We start from the raw sequence: 17514 nt of genomic DNA, 5'->3' as shown, positions 1-17514 counted from the left end.
TACCCTCGCTTTGGGTTCCTCTCCTTCGTCCCTTCCACCCAATAAAACGGCTCCATCGGCTTGTTATTTTCTGTTTCCTTGGAATGCTCCCTATTTTCTAGCTCAGGGATCAGCAAATGCTTTCTGCAAAGGGCCACGTTTTGGGATTTGCAGGCAGCAAAGACTCAACTCTGCAACTGTTCAGTTGCCAGTGTAGCGTGAAAGCAGCCATCACAATACTAAATGAATCAGCCTGTTTGTGTTCCAACAAGTTTTATTTATAGACTCTTAAATTTCATATAATTTTCCCGTCACAGAGTGTTAGATTTTTTTAATTAAAAAAAAAAATGTAAAAACCACTGTAGCTTACAGGCCTTACATTAAAAAGGAGGTGGGCGGGATCTGTCTGCAAGTGGGAGTTTGCAGACCCGTTCTAGAGGGCTAAGCTAATGGTTTAATAACCATAGCTGCTGCTCACACATCAAGACAGACAGGCAGGGGCCAGGCACGGTGACTCATGCCTGTAACCTCAGCACTTTGGGAGGCCGAGGCAGGTAGGTCATTTGAGGAGTTCCAGAGCAGCCTGGCCAACATGGTGAAATCCCATCTCTACTAAAAATACAAAATATTAGCTGGGTGTGGTGGGGAGTGCGTACAAGCCCAGCTACTGGGGAGGCTGAGACAGGAGAATCGCTTGAACCTGGGAGGCAAAGGTTGCAGTGAGCTGTGATCACATCACTGCACTCCAGCCTGGGTGACAGAGTGAGACTCCATCTCGAAACAAAAGACAGGGTCAGAAGTGTGAGTCCTTGATTCCAAGGTTGTAGGTGTAGTTAGGGAGCTGAGATTAATTCTTTTTCTCATTCTTGGTCCAGTTACCTTCAGAAATGGCCCCTGGGGTTATGAGACCAGGAGGCAAGGCCAGGCCATGGGGAGAGGACAAGGGGCTGGCAGTGCTGGAGCGAGAGTCCCAGGGAAGGACCCACTCCCCATCAGGGTGGGAGCTGGGACAGGTGCAGACGCAGAATCTCCTCTGCCCGCTTCAGGTACTCAGCTGCTTTCCTCTTCACACCTTCCTGACGGGCAGGCGATGGGTCACCTGTGGAGAGACTGCTCAGCTGAGGCACCTGGGCGCCACTGGTCAAGTCGGAACCCCTAGTCTCATCCTTTACAATTCACAGAGCATCACCATGTGCTTTTCCCTCCTCCCAGGGGCCCGGCGTCCATTCTCCCCATTTCACAAATAAGAAACCTGAGGGCACAAGAGGTTAAAAAAGGAAACAGAAACAGAAATCTGCCTAAGGTTACACAGCTGGTCAGTGAGGAGCAAGAGCTCCTGATCCTTGAAGTGCTTGTTTTTTGCTCCCTTTTTCACTGGCCCATCTGGGACCCAGGCTTGACCCTCCACCCTCAGTCCCTACTCACTGGGCACTCCCTGGAGTAAGACGTGCACACCATCTCGGTAGCCCTGGAGCGCGGCAGCGTAGGCACCTGCCTTCTCATCACGAAGGGCCTGGGTGATAAGCTCTGTGGCCTGGCTTAGATAGGCAGGGGTGGGCCCTCCTTCCTCCTCCTCCTGCCCTCCTGGTTCCCATGGTTCCTGGTCCAGCCTTCCCGACTCCACCTCCATCGTTGCCAGCTCAGCCACATGGGTGGGGCTGGGGGTTGCACCTTCTGCAATCAGAGAGGACTCAGACCAGACAAACCCTTCCTTTCCCAAGGCCCTCTGCCCAACTCCCAGACCGCTCTTGTCCATCAGGGTATCAGCTTGTCCCCAGTAGAGGGGACCAATGCCAGAGCAATCCAGAAGTTGCCTGTGGATCAAAAAGTAGCCATGATCTACTGGATCAATAGGGTTCATGTGCTTTTGTAAAAACAGCCTTACCTTTCTTTTTTTTTTTTTTGAGACAGAGCTTCATTCTTGTTGCCCAGGCTGGAGTGCAATGGCGCGATCTCGGCTCACTGAAACCTCCCATATGCTGAGTGAATGTCTTACAGAAGCTGTCTGTGAAGGGTCTTGAAAAGATGCTGGCTGGACACAGTGGCTCATGCGTATAATCCAGCACTTTGGGAGACTGAGGTGGGAGGACTACTTGAACACAGGGGTTTGAGACCAGCCTGGGCAACACAGTGAGCTCTCGTCTCTACAAAAATTAAACAACTTAGCTGGGCGGCTGGGCTCATGCTTGTAATCCAAGCACTTTGGAGGCCAAGGCGGGCAGATCACCTGAGGTCGGGAGTTCAAGACCAGCCTGACCAACACGGTGAAATCCCGTCTTTTTAAAAAAAAAAAAAAAAAAAAAAAACTTAGCTGGGCATGATGATGAATGCCTGTGGTTCTGTCCCAACTATTCAGGAGGCTGAGGTGGGAGGATCGCTTGAGCCTAGGAGGTAGAGACTGCAATGACCTGTGATCGAACCACTGCTCTCTAGCCTGGTGACAGAGCAAGACCCCTTGTCTCAAAAAAAAAAGAGAGAGAGAAAATAGTAAAGCTCCTGCCCAGCAGGCAGCTGCTGGCCGAAGGGCAGAGCACTTGGATGCCTGCCACCCAGAGGCCAGGCACAACAGCTCTAGGACACCAACGCTGCCTTCCCCTCCCATTCCTTTGTCCCACTCCCCCACACTGGAGAGGCAGGAGCAGGGAAGGGAGGAAGCAGAACAGGAAAAGTAAAGAGCCAGGCGCCATGGCTCACGCCTGTAATCTCAGCACTCTGGGAGACTGAGGCAGGTGGATCACTTGAGGTCAGGAGTTCGAGACCAGCCTGACCAACATGGCAAGACCCTATCTCTACTAAAAATACAAAAATCAGCCAGGTGGCACACATCTATAGTTCCAGCTACTCGGGAGGCTGAGGTGGGAGAATTGCTTGAATCCAGCAGGCAGAGGTTGCAGTGAAGTGACATCATGCCACTGCACTCCAGCCTGGGCAATCCAGAGCAAGACTCGATCTCAAAAAAAAAAAAAAAAAAAAAAGGCTAGGCACAGTGGCTCACGCCTATAATCCCAACACCCTGGGCGGCCAAGGCGGGTGGATCACCTGAGGTTGGGAGTTGGAGACCAGCCTAACCAACATGGAGAAACCTCGTCTCTACTAAAACTACAAAATTAGCTGGACGTGGTGGCGCGTGCCTGTAATCCCAGCTACTTAGGAGGCTGAGGCAGAAGAATCGTTTGAACCCTGGAGGCGGAGGTTGCTGTGAGTGATCCTGCCATTGCATGCCAGCCTGGGCAACAAGAACAAAACTCTGTCTCAAAAAAAAAAAAGTGAAAGGAGATTCCTCACAGCCGCAGGTCACTGGTCAGGCTTGAGCCAGGTGGAGTGGGGAGGCTGAGACTGGGAGACGGCGGTCCTAATTCAGACAGGACTAGACTTTTTTTTTTTTTTTTTTTTTCTGAGATGGAGTCTCACTCTGTTGCCCATGTTGGAGTGCTGTGGTGCAATCTTGGCTCACTGCAACCTCTGCCTCCTGGGTTCAAGTGATTCTCCTGCCTCAGCCTCCTGAGTAGCTGGGACTACAGGCGCCCACCACCACGTCCGACTAATTTTTTTGTATTTTTAGTAGTGATGGGGTTTCACTGTTTTTTTTTTTTTTTGAGACAGAGTTTCGCTCTTGTTACCCAGGCTGGAGTGCAATGGCGCGATCTCGGCTCACCGCAACCTCCGCCTCCTGGGTTCAGGCAATTCTCCTGCCTCAGCCTCCCGAGTAGCTGGGATTACAGGCACGTGCCACCATGCACAGCTAATTTTTTGTATTTTTAGTAGAGACGGGGTTTCACTATGTTGACCGGGATGGTCTCGATCTCTCGACCTCGTGATCCACCCGCCTCAGCCTCCCAAAGTGCTGGGATTACAGGCTTGAGCCACCGCGCCCGGCGGGGTTTCACTGTTGACCTCGTGATCCACCCAACTCGGACTCCCTAAGTGCTGGGATTACAGGCATGAACCACTGTGCCCCGCCAGGACTAGACTTTTTCTTGCCTGAGGAAGAGAGCTCACATGCCTTAAACTGACCAGAAAGCCAGGGGTCTGTCTACCCAGGAGGTCACCAAAGGGTGAAGAAGGGACACCAACAAAACAGGCTTAAAACTGCTAAGGAATCAAAATGGAAACTCTCCCATGATTATCCCGGAGTGAGATCAGCCACTCCATACCATGCCAGCAGTGACATCATAAACTTGGCAAATTTTTTCTTTTCCATATATATATATATTTTTTTTTTTTTTTTGAGACGGAGTTTCGCTCTTGTTACCCAGGTTGGAGTGCAATGGCGCGATCTCGGCTCACCACAACCTCCGCCTCCTGGGTTCAGGCAATTCTCCTGCCTCAGCCTCCTGAGTAGCTGGGATTACAGGCACGCACCACCATGCCCAGCTAATTTTTTGTATTTTTAGTAGAGACGGGGTTTCACCATGTTGACCAGGATGGTCTCCATCTCTCGACCTCGTGATCCAGCCTCCTCGGCCTCCCAAAGTGCTGGGATTACAGGCTTGAGCCACCGCGCCTGGCACTTTTCCTTATATTTTTAAAACAGGTTTTGCTTTGTTGGTTTCTTTTTGAGATGGAGTCTTGCTCTGCTGCCCAGGCTGGAGTGCAGTGGCATTATCTTGGCTCACTGCAACAGCCTCACCTCCCTGGTTCAAGCGATTCTCCTGTCTCGGCCTCCCGAGTAGCTGGACTATAGGCACGCGCCACCATGCCTGGCCTTATGTAAGTTTTTAATTTAATTTTTGTATTTATTTATCTTTCTGAGACAGAGTCTTGCTCTGTCACCAGGCTGGAGTGCAGCGGCGCAATCTCGGCTCACTGCAACCTCCACCTCCCAGATTCAAGCAATTCTCCTGCCTCAGCCTTCCAAGTAGCTGGGACTACAGGCATGCACGCCAGCACGTCCAGGTAATTTTTGTATTTTTAGTAGAGACAGGTTTCACCATGTTGGCCAGGATGGTCTCAATCTCTTGACCTCATGATCTGCCTGCCTTGGCTTGCCAAAGTACTGGAGTTACAGGTGTGAGCCACCATGCCTGGCCTTATGTAAGTTTTTAATTCTAAGAATAACAGGCTGGGTGCTGTGGCTCACCCCCATCATTCCAGCAATTTAGGAGGCTGAGACGGGCAGCTCACTTGAGGTCAGGAGTTCAAGGCCAGCCTCACCACATGGTGAAACCTCTTCTCTACTAAAAATACAAAAATTAGTCAGGCACCATGGCATGCGCCTGTAGTCCCAGCTACTCGGGAGGCTGAGGCAGAAGAATGGCTTGAACCCGAGAGGTTGCAGTGAGCAGAGATTGCGTCACTGAGCTCCAAACTGGGTGACAGAGTGAGATTCCATCTCAAAAAAAAAGAATAACAGACATGAGGTCTCACTATATTGCCCAGGCTGGTCTTGAATTCCTGGGCTTAAGCGATCTTCCTGCCTCAGCCTCCCAAAGTGTTGCGATTACAGGTGTAAGTAACTGTGCCAGGCCTTGCCAAATCTTAGACTGAAAAACTCCAGTATCTCAGAACTTGGGACTGTCAAGTCCCAGGATCTCAGAGCAAGAAGGTGCCCAGCACTCTGATCTCCATTGGTGGGGAGGGGGGAGCCTTCTATCTCTGGCATCCCCCAATGCCAGTGGCTCCAGGCCCCCAGAGAGGTTTCCCTTTGTGGCTTCTCTTTGAGCTCAGACCTCACCCCCACTGACCAGCAGGCCTCTTGCCTTCAAGATCTGCAGCCAGACCCGAAATCCCACCATGAGCTTTCACGGAAGGAACTAAAATGTCCCAGGGCAGTGTGACCTGGGTCTTTCTAAAGGCTTCTCAGTGAGACGGCCCCAACATGGGAAGTGCATCTTTTCCTTCCTCGTGGCTACTCGCTGCACAGGGGCATCCAGCACACCATGCACGAGCCCTGGCACGGGGCTTCTAATTCTCAGTGAAGCTGCTATTGGTCTGAAGGGCAGCATTGCGGAGGGAGCATCTTTCTCAGATGTGCGCAGGCACTGAGCAGGCTAGTGAGGCTCTGCCTTCCTCCCTGTCCCAAGGATATCCTGCCCTGGCTCCTTCCCGGCTGTCCCAGCTCATTACCTTCCTTAGAGAAGGGGTCGAAGAGTGCAAGCTCAGCCTCAGTGAGGGGGCCTCGGGCAGGGGAACCGGATGCCTCCTCAGTGCTCCCACAGTTAAAGAGGAGATCCAGGGCTTCCTGGGCAGGGCTGGATGGTGGGGGGTCCGCTGAGGAAGAGATAATTGGGGACATTAATACTTGTTTATTTCTCAGCTTTTAAAATGGAATTACTCTCTCCCTAAACCCTTGCAGCAACCATGGGCATAGATAAGCCTATTATTAGGGTTTGTGCCCATTTTACAGATTAAGAAACTGTAGCGCAGAGAAGGAAAAGGACCTGCCCACAGCCAGCGACAGACCCGGGACACACACATATCTCACTAAGATCGCTGAGGAGGGAGTGTGGGCTCCCTTCCCACTCTGCACCCTTCCGCCCTGGTTCCCTCCTCCCACCCGGCTGTACCTGGCACCTCCAATTCCTCGAAGCCCCTCCTTTCTGCAGGGAGCGGCTGGGGTAGCCGGGGGTCATCAGGGGGCGGGGTGGGGATCAGAGGAGGTGGCAGGATGTGTAGGTCCCTGGACGCTTCTGAGGGTCGGGTCACCTCCCCACCCTGCAGGACAGAAAGACCAGCCATGGGGAGTCATGGGGTGCAATCTGGTGGCGCGTACGTGGCCCAGGTTCTGGGAAGGTGGAAGGACTGGGCGCACATACCCGGAAAAACTCCTTGAGCTGGGGGCTGTTGTTGAGCGCGGGTATGTGCACCGTGAAGCGAAGCAGGTCCTCTGCCCCCTTCCGCCGCTCCTCGATCACTGAGGCTTCAAACCGGCCTACAGAGAGGGGAGACTGGTGGCGACCCACAGAGGCTTCTGCCCCAAAGCCACTTTTCCTGGTCCTGCCAGAGATGCTCTGAGCAACTCGCTGCCCTCCTACCCATCTTCCCAGCAGTATTCCCCGGCTCCTCCTGGGGCGAGGTAAGGGTTTCCAGGAGGGATCAGTCTCCCTATTCATTCAATCGCCAGATGTTTACTGAGCACCTACTATATGCTAGGCTCAGAAGGTGTACAGGGGAGACACAAGTCTCTGCCCTTGTGAATATCATATTCTATACAGGGAGAGCTAGGTAGTTAACAAGAAACAAAAGCATTTCTGATGGCTTTGATCTAATGAGGAGAAAAGTAAGGCTCAGAGCGGTAAAGTGACTTGCCCAAGGTCACACAGCAAGCAGCCTCCTTGTTTATTTTTTGAGACAGGGCCTGGCTCTGTTACCCAGGCCGGTGGGTGTACGGTGGCACGATCTCAGCTCACTGCAACCTCTGCCTCCTGGGATCAACCTGCCTTTCCACCTCAGCCTCCCAAGTAGCTGGGACTACAGGCGCACACCTCCATGCCTGGCTAACTTTTGTATTTTTGTAGAGATGGGGTTTTGCCATGTTTCCAGGCTGGTCTTGAACTTCTGAGCTCAACTGATTCACCTGCCTTGGCCTCCCAAAGTGCTGAGATTACAGGTTTGAGCCAGTTTCATTGCTCTGTCCTAGGTATTAAGCAGAGCAGGCTAACTCTGGTCCAGGTACTGTGTGGCCAGTCTGCGGCACTCCCACTGGCCTGACATCAGTGATCCTTTACTTTGCTTCAAAAGAACATCTCGGCCAGGCACGGTGGCTCGTGCCTGTAATCCCAGCACTTTGGGAGGCTGAGGCAGCTTGATCACTTGAGGTCAGGAGTTCGAGACCTGCATGGTCAACATGGTGAAACCCTGTCTCTACTAAAAATATAAAAATTAGCTGGGCGTGGTGGCGTGCCCTGTAGTCCTAGTTACTCTCATCCCAAGTGCTCCTCAGCCACACAGGGCTCACAGCTACTGTTTTGGAAGGCACAGGTCTACAGGAAATCCCAGCTGTGCAGCTGTGGCAAGGAATCCTGGTTCTGCCACCTACAGGCCAAGACCCTTCACCTCACTGAGCCTCAGCTCCCTTACCTTGAAAATGGAGCTAATATGCTGGGTGCAGTGGCTCACACCTATAATCCTAGAACTGTGGGAGGCTGAGGCAGATCACTTGAGGTCAGGCATTCGAGACCAGCCTGCCAACATGGTGAAACCTGTCTCTACTAAAAATACAAAAATTAGCCAGGTGGGGTGGTGCATGCCTGTAATCCCAGCTACTCGGGAGGCTGAGGCAGGGGAATCACTTGAACCCGGAAGGTGGAAATTGCAGTGAGCCAAGATAGCGCCACTGCACTCCAGCCTGGGCAACAAAGTGAGGCTGTCAACGATAACAAAAAAGTAAAAGAAAATGGAGCTAATAAAGACAGGAATTTTTTTTTTTTTTTTTGAGACGGAGTTTCGTTTTTGTTGCCCAGGCTCGTGTGCACTGGCGCGATCTCGGCTCACTGCAACCTCCACCTCCCGGGTTCAAGTGAGTCTCCTCCCTCAGGCTCCCAAGTAGCTGGGATTACAGGCATGTGCCACCACGCCTGGCTAATTTTTTGTACTTTCGGTAGAAATAGGGTTTCACCATGTTGGTCAGGCTGGTCTCAAACTACTGACCTCAGGTGATCCACCCTCCTTGGCCTCCCAAAGCCCTGGGATTACAGGCATGAGCCACTGCATCTGGCCCGACAGGAATGTTAAAAGGCACAATACCCCACCACTTTGGGAGGATAAGGCGGGCGGATCACGAGGTGAGGGGTTCGAGACCAGCCTGACCAACATGGTGAAACCCCGTCTCTACTTAAAAAATTAGCTGGGCATGGTGGTGTGCACCTGTAGTCCCAGCTACTTGGGAGGCTGAGGCAGGAGAATTGCTTGAACCCAGGAGGCGGAGGTTGCGGGGAGCGGAGATCATGCCATTGTACTCCAGCCTGGACCATACAGTGAGACTCCGTCTCAAAAAAAAAAAAAAAAAAAAAAGTGCAATATACAGGATTAGGCTGCTCTGAGCCTCAGTTTCCTCATCTGTCAAATAAGGTCATCCCTAAAGGCCCTTCCAAACGTGTATCTGCCCAGAGATTCCGTTCCTCTCTATCCAGCCCCCACTGGCAGATGTCCCTTTTGCCCAATGCTCCCTCTATCTTCGACCTGAGTGCCCGGATCTAACACTCACCAAACACCTGGGCCCGGGGGAAAGCAGGGAACTCCTCCAGGCGGCGGAAGAGGTTGCGGTGGGTGTAGGCCAGGTCTCCATGCAGCTTGCGGAAGTCGCTGTACCGCTTCCAGACCACCACCTACGAGGGACACGAGACTTGCCTGGGACTGGCAATGGTGGGAGGCAGCCACGTCCATGCCCAGTCTGCCCCCAGGGGGTGTGAGGATCAGGATGCAGCGCTGCCTTGCCCAGGGCTGGGGAGGAAGGAGGGCCGGTGTTCAAACAGAGTTACCAACTGCCCCTTGTCAGTTTCCAGGTCTGGAACTTTCCTCTTCCTCCCAGGAGCCTCACCTCTTTGACATCCTCTGGGTCCTTCTTTGAGATGAACTGAGAAAGAAAGGCAAGAGCCAGTTGAGACCAGAGACCGCCAACTGATACCTCCTCATCCTGTCATGCCCAGGTGCCTCCTAGTCCCCCGCAAGGGGCAGTGTCCTTTGGCCACTGGGATCTAGCATCAAGGCACCCTGGCTTTAAGCCTTTGAGTGTAACCTCAGCAATTTTTCCACTATGCACCTCAGTTTCTCCATCTGTCAAACAGAAGAACCCCTAAAGGCTCATTTGGACTACTCCAACCTCAGCCCAGCGATTTTTTTTTTTTTGCGACAGAGCCTTGCCCTGTAGGCTGGAGTGCAATGGCGTGATATTGGCTCACTGAAACCTCCACTTCCTCAGTTCAAGCCATTCTCCTGCCTCAGCCTCCCGAGTAGCTGGGATTATAAGCACGCACGACAACACCCAGCTAATTTTTTGTATCTTTAGGAGAGACAGGGTTTCACCTTGTTGGCCAGATTGGTATCAAACTCCTGACCTCAAGTGATCCACCTACCTTGGCCTCCCAAAGTACTGGGATTACGGGCGTGAGCCGCTGTGCATGGCCATCAGCCCAATTTTTACCCCAGTTCCTCGAAGAGGCCAAGTCCCTGCATCTCCTTCTGAAACCAAATAACCCCAAATCTCCAAAGAACGGAGGTTCTGCCTCAGGAACACCCTTTCTTAAGGGAGAAAGTCCTGTGCTTCAGCACCCTGGACACAGAAGGAACCATCGCTGGAGCTAAAGTCCCCTGGAAGGGCAGACTTGGGTTTGAGGCGAAAACAGGATTCACTTTTCATCATGTTATGTTCATAATGATTTTAAAATAATGTCCTATGGGCCGGGCGCGGTGGCTCAAGCCTGTAATCCCAGCACTTTGGGAGGCCGAGGCGGGTGGATCACGAGGTCGAGAGATCGAGACCATCCTGGTCAACGTGGTGAAACCCCGTCTCTACTAAAAATACAAAAAAATTAGCTGGGCATGGTGGCACGTGCCTGTAATCCCAGCTACTCAGGAGGCTGAGGCAGGAGAATTGCCTGAACCCAGGAGGCGGAGGTTGCGGTGAGCCGAAATCGCGCCATTGCACTCCAGCCTGGGTAACAAGAGCAACACTCTGTCTCAAAAAAAAAAAAAAAAAAAATAATAATAATAATAATAATAATAATGTCCTATGGTTTAGGGTATTTGATGGTTTAATAACATCTCCTATGCTGGGCACAGTGGCTCATGCCTGTAATACCAACACTTCAGGGGGCCTAGGTGGGCAGATCACTTGAGTCCAGGAGTTTGAGACCAGCCTGGGCAACAAAGTGACACCCAGTCTCTGCAAAAATTACAAAAAGTTAGCTGGGTGTGGTGGCGTGGCACACCTGTAGTCCCAGCTACTTGGAAGGCTGAGGTGGGAGGATCACTTGAGCATGGGAGGCAGAGGTTGCAGTCAGCTGAGATCACACCACCGCACTCCAGCCTGGAGAGAGTGAGACCATCTTTCACACACTAAGTAAATAAAAACATCTATTCCTTATCCTAGACCCCACTGAGGCAGACATAATTAACATGTCACTTAAAAGATGAGGAAATGGAGGCTCTGAGAGGTGTGGCCATAAAAGGTCACACACCAAGTAAGAAGGACGGCTGGGACTCAAACCCTGGCCTTGGCTTATGACAACAGAGAACTGCCTAAAATATGCTGGTAAAAGAAACTACTTAAAAATCACTGAGTGCTGGGCGAGGTGGCTCATGCCTGTAATCCCGGCACTTTGGGAGACCGAGACAGGCGGATCATGAGGTCAGGAGACTGAGACCATCCTGGCTATAACAGTGAAACCCAGCTAAAAAAAAATTAGCTGGGCATGGTGGTGGACACCTGTAGTCCCAGCTACTTGGGAGGCTGAAGCAGGAGAATGGACTGAACTCGGGAGGCTGAGGTTGCAATGAGCCATGACTGCACCACTGTATTCCAGCCTGGGTGACAGAACAAGACTCTGTCTCAAAAAAAAACCCAAAATAAACAACAACAACAAAAATTGAGTAGTCAGGTGTGGTGGCTCACACCTGTAATCTCAGCACTTTGAAAGGCTGAGGTGGGTGAATTGCTTGAGCTCAAGAGTTTGAGACCAGCCTGGGCAACATGGCGAAACCCTGTATCTACCAAAAAATTCAAAAATGGCTGGGTGTGGTGGCTCATGCCTGTAATCCAGCACTTTGGGAGGTTGAGGGTGGGCAAATCACTTGAGGTCAAGAGTTCAAGATCAGCCTGGCCAACATGGTGAAACCCACTCTCTACTAAAAATACAAATTAGCCAGGCGTGGTGGCACACACCTATAGTCCCAGCTACTCTACTCAGGAGGCTGAGGCAGGAGAATTGCTTGAACCTGGGAGGCGGAGGTTGCAGTGAGCCAAGATCGTGCCACTGCACTCCAGCCTGGGCAACAGAGCAAGACTCTGTCTCAAAAAAAAAAAAAAAAAAAAAAAAGGTGGGGCACGGTGGCTCAAGCCTGTAATCCCAGCACTTTGGGAGGCCGAGGCAGGTGGATCACGAAGTCAAGAGATAGAGACCATCCCGGTCAACATGGTGAAACCCCGTCTCTACTAAAAATACAAAAAATTAGCTGGGCATGGTGGCGCGTGCCTATAATCCCAGCTACTCAGGAGGCTGAGGCAGGAGAATTGCCTGAACTCAGGAGGTGGAGGTTGCGGTGAGCCAAGATCATGCCATTGCACTCGAGCCTGGGTAACAAGAGTGAAACTCCGTCTCAAAAAAAAAAAAAAAAAAAAATTAGCTGGGTGTGGTGGCATGAGCCTGTGGTCCCAGCTATTCAGAAGACTGAGGTGGGAGGAGGATGGCTGGAGCCCAGGAAGTTGAGGCGGCTGGGAGCCGTGATCACGCCACCACACTCTAGCCTGGGCAGTAGAGCAAGACCTATCTCAAACAAATAAAATGAAAGAAAACAAAAACAACATATATGAATATACACCTGATAAAGGACTCATATCCAGAACTGATCAAGCTCTCTTACAGATAAATTTTAAGAGAAATGACTTTTTAAAATGGGCAAAATACAGCTGGACACAGGGGCTCACACTTGTAATCTCAGCACTTTGGGAGGCCAAGGTGGGCAGGATCATCTGAGATCAGGAGTTTGAGACCAGCATGGCCAACAGGGTGAAACTCCATCTCTACTAAAAATACAAAAATCAGCCACGTGTTGTGGCACGAGTCTGTAATCCCAGCTACTCAGGAGGCAGAAGCAGAAGAATCAGCTTGAACTCAGCAGTTGGAGGTTGCAGTGAGCCCAAATCACGCCGCTGTATTATTCCAGCCTGGGCAACAGAGAGAGACTTCATTTCAAAAAAAAAAAAAAAAAAAAAAATAGGCCAAAATACTTGAACCCGCACCTCCCACAAAAGAAAACGTTTAAATGGCCAAGAAGACTCTGAAAATATGCTCAAGATCATTTTGGTCATCAGAGAAATACAAATTAACACTCCAATTAGATACTACACAACCCAGCCAGAATGGCTGAAATGAAAAGGAAAGATACTGATGACAGCAAGTGCTGCTGAGAACGGAAGTATAAAATGGTGCAATCACTTTGGAAAACTGTTGCCAATTTCTTTTTTCTCTTTGAAGATTCCAGAGGTGATTGCAATTTCTAGTAAAGCTATATATATATATATATATATATATATATATATATATATATATATATACCTTTCCTATGATCCACCAATTCCACTCCTAGGTATATACCAAGGATAAATGAGTGTAGAAGTCCATAAAAAAAAATTGTATATGAATGTTCGTATAACTTTATGACTCAAATTTTTTTTCAAAACAACCCAAATGTCCAACAGGAGAATAAATGAAGAAACAGCGATAAATTCATACAATGGACTACTACACATCAATAACAAAGAACAAACTTCTTCAGCCTGGACAGCATGGCAAAACCCCGTCTCTGCAAAAAAAAAAAAAAAAATACAAAACTCAGCTGGGCTTGGTGGCTCACACCTGTGGTCCCAGCTACTGGGGAGGATAAGGAAGGAGGATGGCTTGAGCCAGGAAGGTAGAGACCGCGAGATCACACCACTGCCCTCCATCTGGGGAGACAGAGTAAGACCCTGTCTCAAAACAAACAAACAAAACTCCCCCAAATCCCTAAACTACTGAAATATGCAACAGCATGGATAAATTCCAAAAACACATTGAGTAAAAAAAGTAAAACACGGCCGGGCAAGGTGGCTCACACCCATAATCCTAGCACTTTAGGAGGCTGAGGAAGGCAGATCACCTGAGGTCAGGAGATGGAGACCAGCCTGACCAACATGGTGAAACCCTGTCTCTGCTAAAAGTATAAAAATTAGCTGGGCGTGGTGGCATGCACCTGTAGTCCCAGCTACTTGGGAGGCTCAGGCAGGAGAATCACTGGAACCTGGGAGGCAGAGGTTGCAGTGAGCTGAGATCACACCATTGCACTCCAGCCTGGGCAGCAGAGAGAGACTTTGTCTCAAAAAACAACAACAAAAAAGTAAAACGCAAAAGAGTACTTATTGTATGACTCCATTCATATGAGATTCAAGAGCAGACAAAGCTAATCCATGCTGACAGAGTCAGAACAGTGGCTACCTTGATGAAGGCAACAACTGTTTGAAAAGATCCAGCGAAACATTCTGGGGCAATGGAAGTGTCTATATTTTGATCTGAGTGATGTTTGTACACATGTAAATACATAAAATTTGATTAAGCTGTATGTTTAAAATATGCTCACATTTATATAAATTATGCTTTTGTTTTTAACATTTTATTTATTTATTTATTTTTTGAGACGGAGTCTTGCTCTGTCACCCAAGCTGGAGTGCAATGGCATGATCTCGGCTCACTGCAACCTCTGCCTCCTCGCTTCAGGTGATTCTCCTGCCTCAGCCTCCTGAGTATCTGGGATTATAGACATGTGCTATCATGCCCAGCTAATTTTTGAATTTTTAGCAGAGAAGTGCTTTCATCATCATGTTGGTCAGGCTGGTCTTGAACTCCTGACCTCGTGATCTGCCCACCTCAGCCTCCCAAAGTGCTGGGATTACAGGTGTGAGCCACCACACCAGGCTTATTTTTTATTTTTGAGATGGAGTCTTGCTCTGTTGCCCAGGCTGGAGTGCAATGGCGTGATCTCAGCTCACTGCAACCTACACCTCCCAGGTTCCAGAGATTCTCCTGACTCAGCCTCCCAGGTAGCTGAGATTATAGGTGTGCACCACCATGCCTGGCTAATTTTTATATTTTCAGTAGAGACAGGGTTTCACCATGTTGGCCAGGCTGGTCACTCCTGACCTCAGGTGATCCCCCTGCCTTGGCCCCCAAAGTACTGGGATTACAGGTGTGAGCCACCTGCACCAGGCCCATTTAAAAAATGTTTAAAGTGAAACAAAACCCAAAAGACCATTAAAGAATATCAGCAAGTGAAAAAATGCAAGATACAGATGCCACTGTGTATAAATAACAATAAAGTGGATATATGTATTTGCTGGGGATGTACAGTTTGTCTGAAAGGATAAGTAAGACACTAGCAGAGGCTGAGCAGAGTGGCTCAGGCCTGTTATCCCAGCACTTGGGAGGCAGAGACAGGAGGATCACTTGAGCTCACCAGTTTAAGACCAGCTTTAGTAACATAGCAAGACCTCGTCTCTACTAAAAACGAAAGGGGGAAAAAAATGGCCAGGTGCAATGGTTCACACCTGTAATCCCAGAACTCTGGGAGGCCAAGGTGGGTGGATCACTTGGGGTCAGGAGTTCCAGATCAGCCTGGCTAACATGGTGAAACCCTGTCTCTGCCAAAAAATATGAAAAGTAGCTAGGCATAATGGCATGTGCCTGTAGTCCCAGCTACTTGGGCAGTTAAGGTTGGGAGAATCTGAACCCGGGAGGCAGAGGTTTGCAGCGAGCTGAGATCGAGCCACTTCACTCCAGCCTAGGCAACAGAGTGAGGCTCTATCTCAAGAACAAAACAAAGCAAGCAATGACACAAAAAAGCCACTGGGAAAACTTACAAGAAAAGGTTACAGTTCCAGCAAGGCACGATGGCTGATGCCTATAATCCTAACACTCTGGGAGGCCAAGGCAGGCAGATCACTTGAGGTCAGAAGTTCGAGACTAGCCTGGCTAATGTGGTTAAATCCTGTCTACACTAAAAATTAAAAAAAATTAACCAGACATGGTGGCATGCGCCTGTAGTCTCAGCTGCTCAGGAGGTGGAGGCTAAGGCTGAACGCAGGAGGCAGAAGTTGCAGTGAGCTGAGATTGTGCCACTGCACTCTAGCCTGTGTGACAGAGCGAGACTCTGTCTCAAAAAAGAAAAGGAAAGGAAAGGAAAAAAGAAAAAGTTCCCACACCGATCCCACCTCCGGTCTGTCTTCCCAGGGACAATCTTTTTATTTGCATTAAAAAAAAATTTTTTTTAAAGTTTTCTGTGTGTGGTTTATTTATTTATTTATTTTTTAAATATTGAGTCGGGGTCTCACTATGTTGCCCAGGTTTGTCTCAAACTCCTGAGCTCAAACGATCCATCTGCCTCAACCTCCCAAAGTCCTGGGATTTTCAGGTGTGAGCCACTGAGCCTGGCCCTTATTTGCATTTATTTAGGCTTGGAAAAGACATAAACAATTTGGGGAAAGCATAAATAGCTAGGATTCTGCACTTAGATCACTTTGGAAGTGTCCTTATGTGCTTGCTTCGCTTTCATAGTTAACTAATAATACCAGCTTAATAGTCGCCTAGTTGGCCAGGCACGGTGGCTCACTCCTATAATCCCAGCACTTTGGGACGCCAAGGTAGGCAGAGCATGAGGTCATGAGATCGAGACCATCCTGGCTAACCACGGTGAAAACCCGTCTCTACTAAAAATACAAAAAATTAGCTGTGGTGGCATGCACCTGTCCCAGATGCTTGGGAGGCTAAGGCAGGAGAATCGCTTGAACCTGGGAAGCGGAAGTTGCATTAAGCTGAGACCGCGCCACTACACTCCAACCTGGGACAGAATGAGATTCCATCTCAAAAAGAAAAAGTCAAAAGTCAGCTAGTTGAAAATTCTAAAAGTACAAAAAATTTACAGTAAAAAGTCTCCTAACTCCTGTCCCCAGTGACCTAGTTCCTCTTCCTGGGGACCTTCCTTGTTACCAGTTCTTGTATATCATTCTACAGGTGTCCTGTTTTTACTGTTGTATTTTTAATTATTTTCATGGTTTCCTCCATGTCTCTATAACATGTCCTTACGATGTTGCTATTGCTTCACTTATCAACTCTAGCCTATTGACTTCCTGCTGTGACCTTGATATGGCGACTTGCTCCTTAAGTCCGTCTGAACTGCATGAATTTTCTTCAACCATTGACCAGTATTATTTTTTGAAAAATTAAAAAATGGTTAAACTCGTTAAAGGGATTTTATGTAAGATCAAACAAACCGATAAACAAAACTTACTCTACGAGCTTGGAGTACTAACTAATATTTGGGTTAAACCAGAGTTTTCACGTTAATTTAGAGGAATTCACAGCTTGATGCCTAGACACTACACCCCGAGCGTGGGCACACTCGCCTTGCCTACCCGGGAACAGCCGTCCACGCCCTTTTAAAAAAGACAGCGCCCACCTAGGGCTCCGCCCCCGCCTAATGGTTAAAGAAGTAAACCAAACCTCGTACCGAAACCTCCCCTTAAAGGGGAAGCTCATTTCTGGCGTCTAAATACGGAGCAGAGGCTGCAGCGCCTTTCCTTAAGGTAAAAAACTCGGCGCCCCTCTAGTTAAAAGGGTAAAGGAGGCGCTGGACCCCACCTCACCTGTGCGGTTACTTTGTACTCGGTGTAGCCTTTAGGGTGCGTCCTGGGGTCCGACACTGTGTAGTGCCGCAGGAAGTCATCCTTCGCCTGGCGGGACATGAATCCGAGCTGGAGCTGAACGGAGCGGAGCACCAACCTCCACCTCCTCGCCGTCCCCACCCCTCCAGCCCGGCCTCCACCCGCCGCCGCTTCTCCCGGGCCTGCGC

The 17514-nt window shown here is 49.6% G+C and overlaps 1 protein-coding gene across 2 annotated transcripts; it reads right to left on the bottom strand.

Moving 5' to 3' along the window:
* Positions 1 to 232: 232 nt before the first annotated feature.
* Positions 233 to 17509, bottom strand: SNX15 (sorting nexin 15). 2 transcript variants are annotated; one of them, XM_010348292.3, is made up of 8 exons: positions 17309 to 17509; positions 9458 to 9493; positions 9125 to 9245; positions 6735 to 6850; positions 6486 to 6633; positions 6046 to 6189; positions 1405 to 1653; positions 233 to 1089 (listed from the first exon to the last, which is right to left on the bottom strand). In XM_010348292.3, exons 1-8 carry the CDS (start codon positions 17405 to 17407, stop codon positions 1046 to 1048), a joined length of 957 nt encoding a protein of 318 aa, XP_010346594.3. In that variant the 5' UTR covers positions 17408 to 17509; the 3' UTR covers positions 233 to 1045. The 2 variants fall into 2 exon arrangements, with proteins under 2 accessions (XP_010346594.3, XP_010346593.3); XM_010348291.3 differs by having other exon boundaries at positions 233 to 1078; positions 17309 to 17507.
* Between the last annotated feature and the right edge of the window lie 5 nt (positions 17510 to 17514).

The sequence above is a fragment of the Saimiri boliviensis genome, chromosome 6 (assembly GCF_048565385.1).
Source record: "Saimiri boliviensis isolate mSaiBol1 chromosome 6, mSaiBol1.pri, whole genome shotgun sequence".
Lineage (NCBI taxonomy): Eukaryota > Metazoa > Chordata > Mammalia > Primates > Cebidae > Saimiri > Saimiri boliviensis.
Note: the sequence above shows the minus strand (reverse complement) of the source record. Positions and strands in the feature narration are given on the sequence as shown.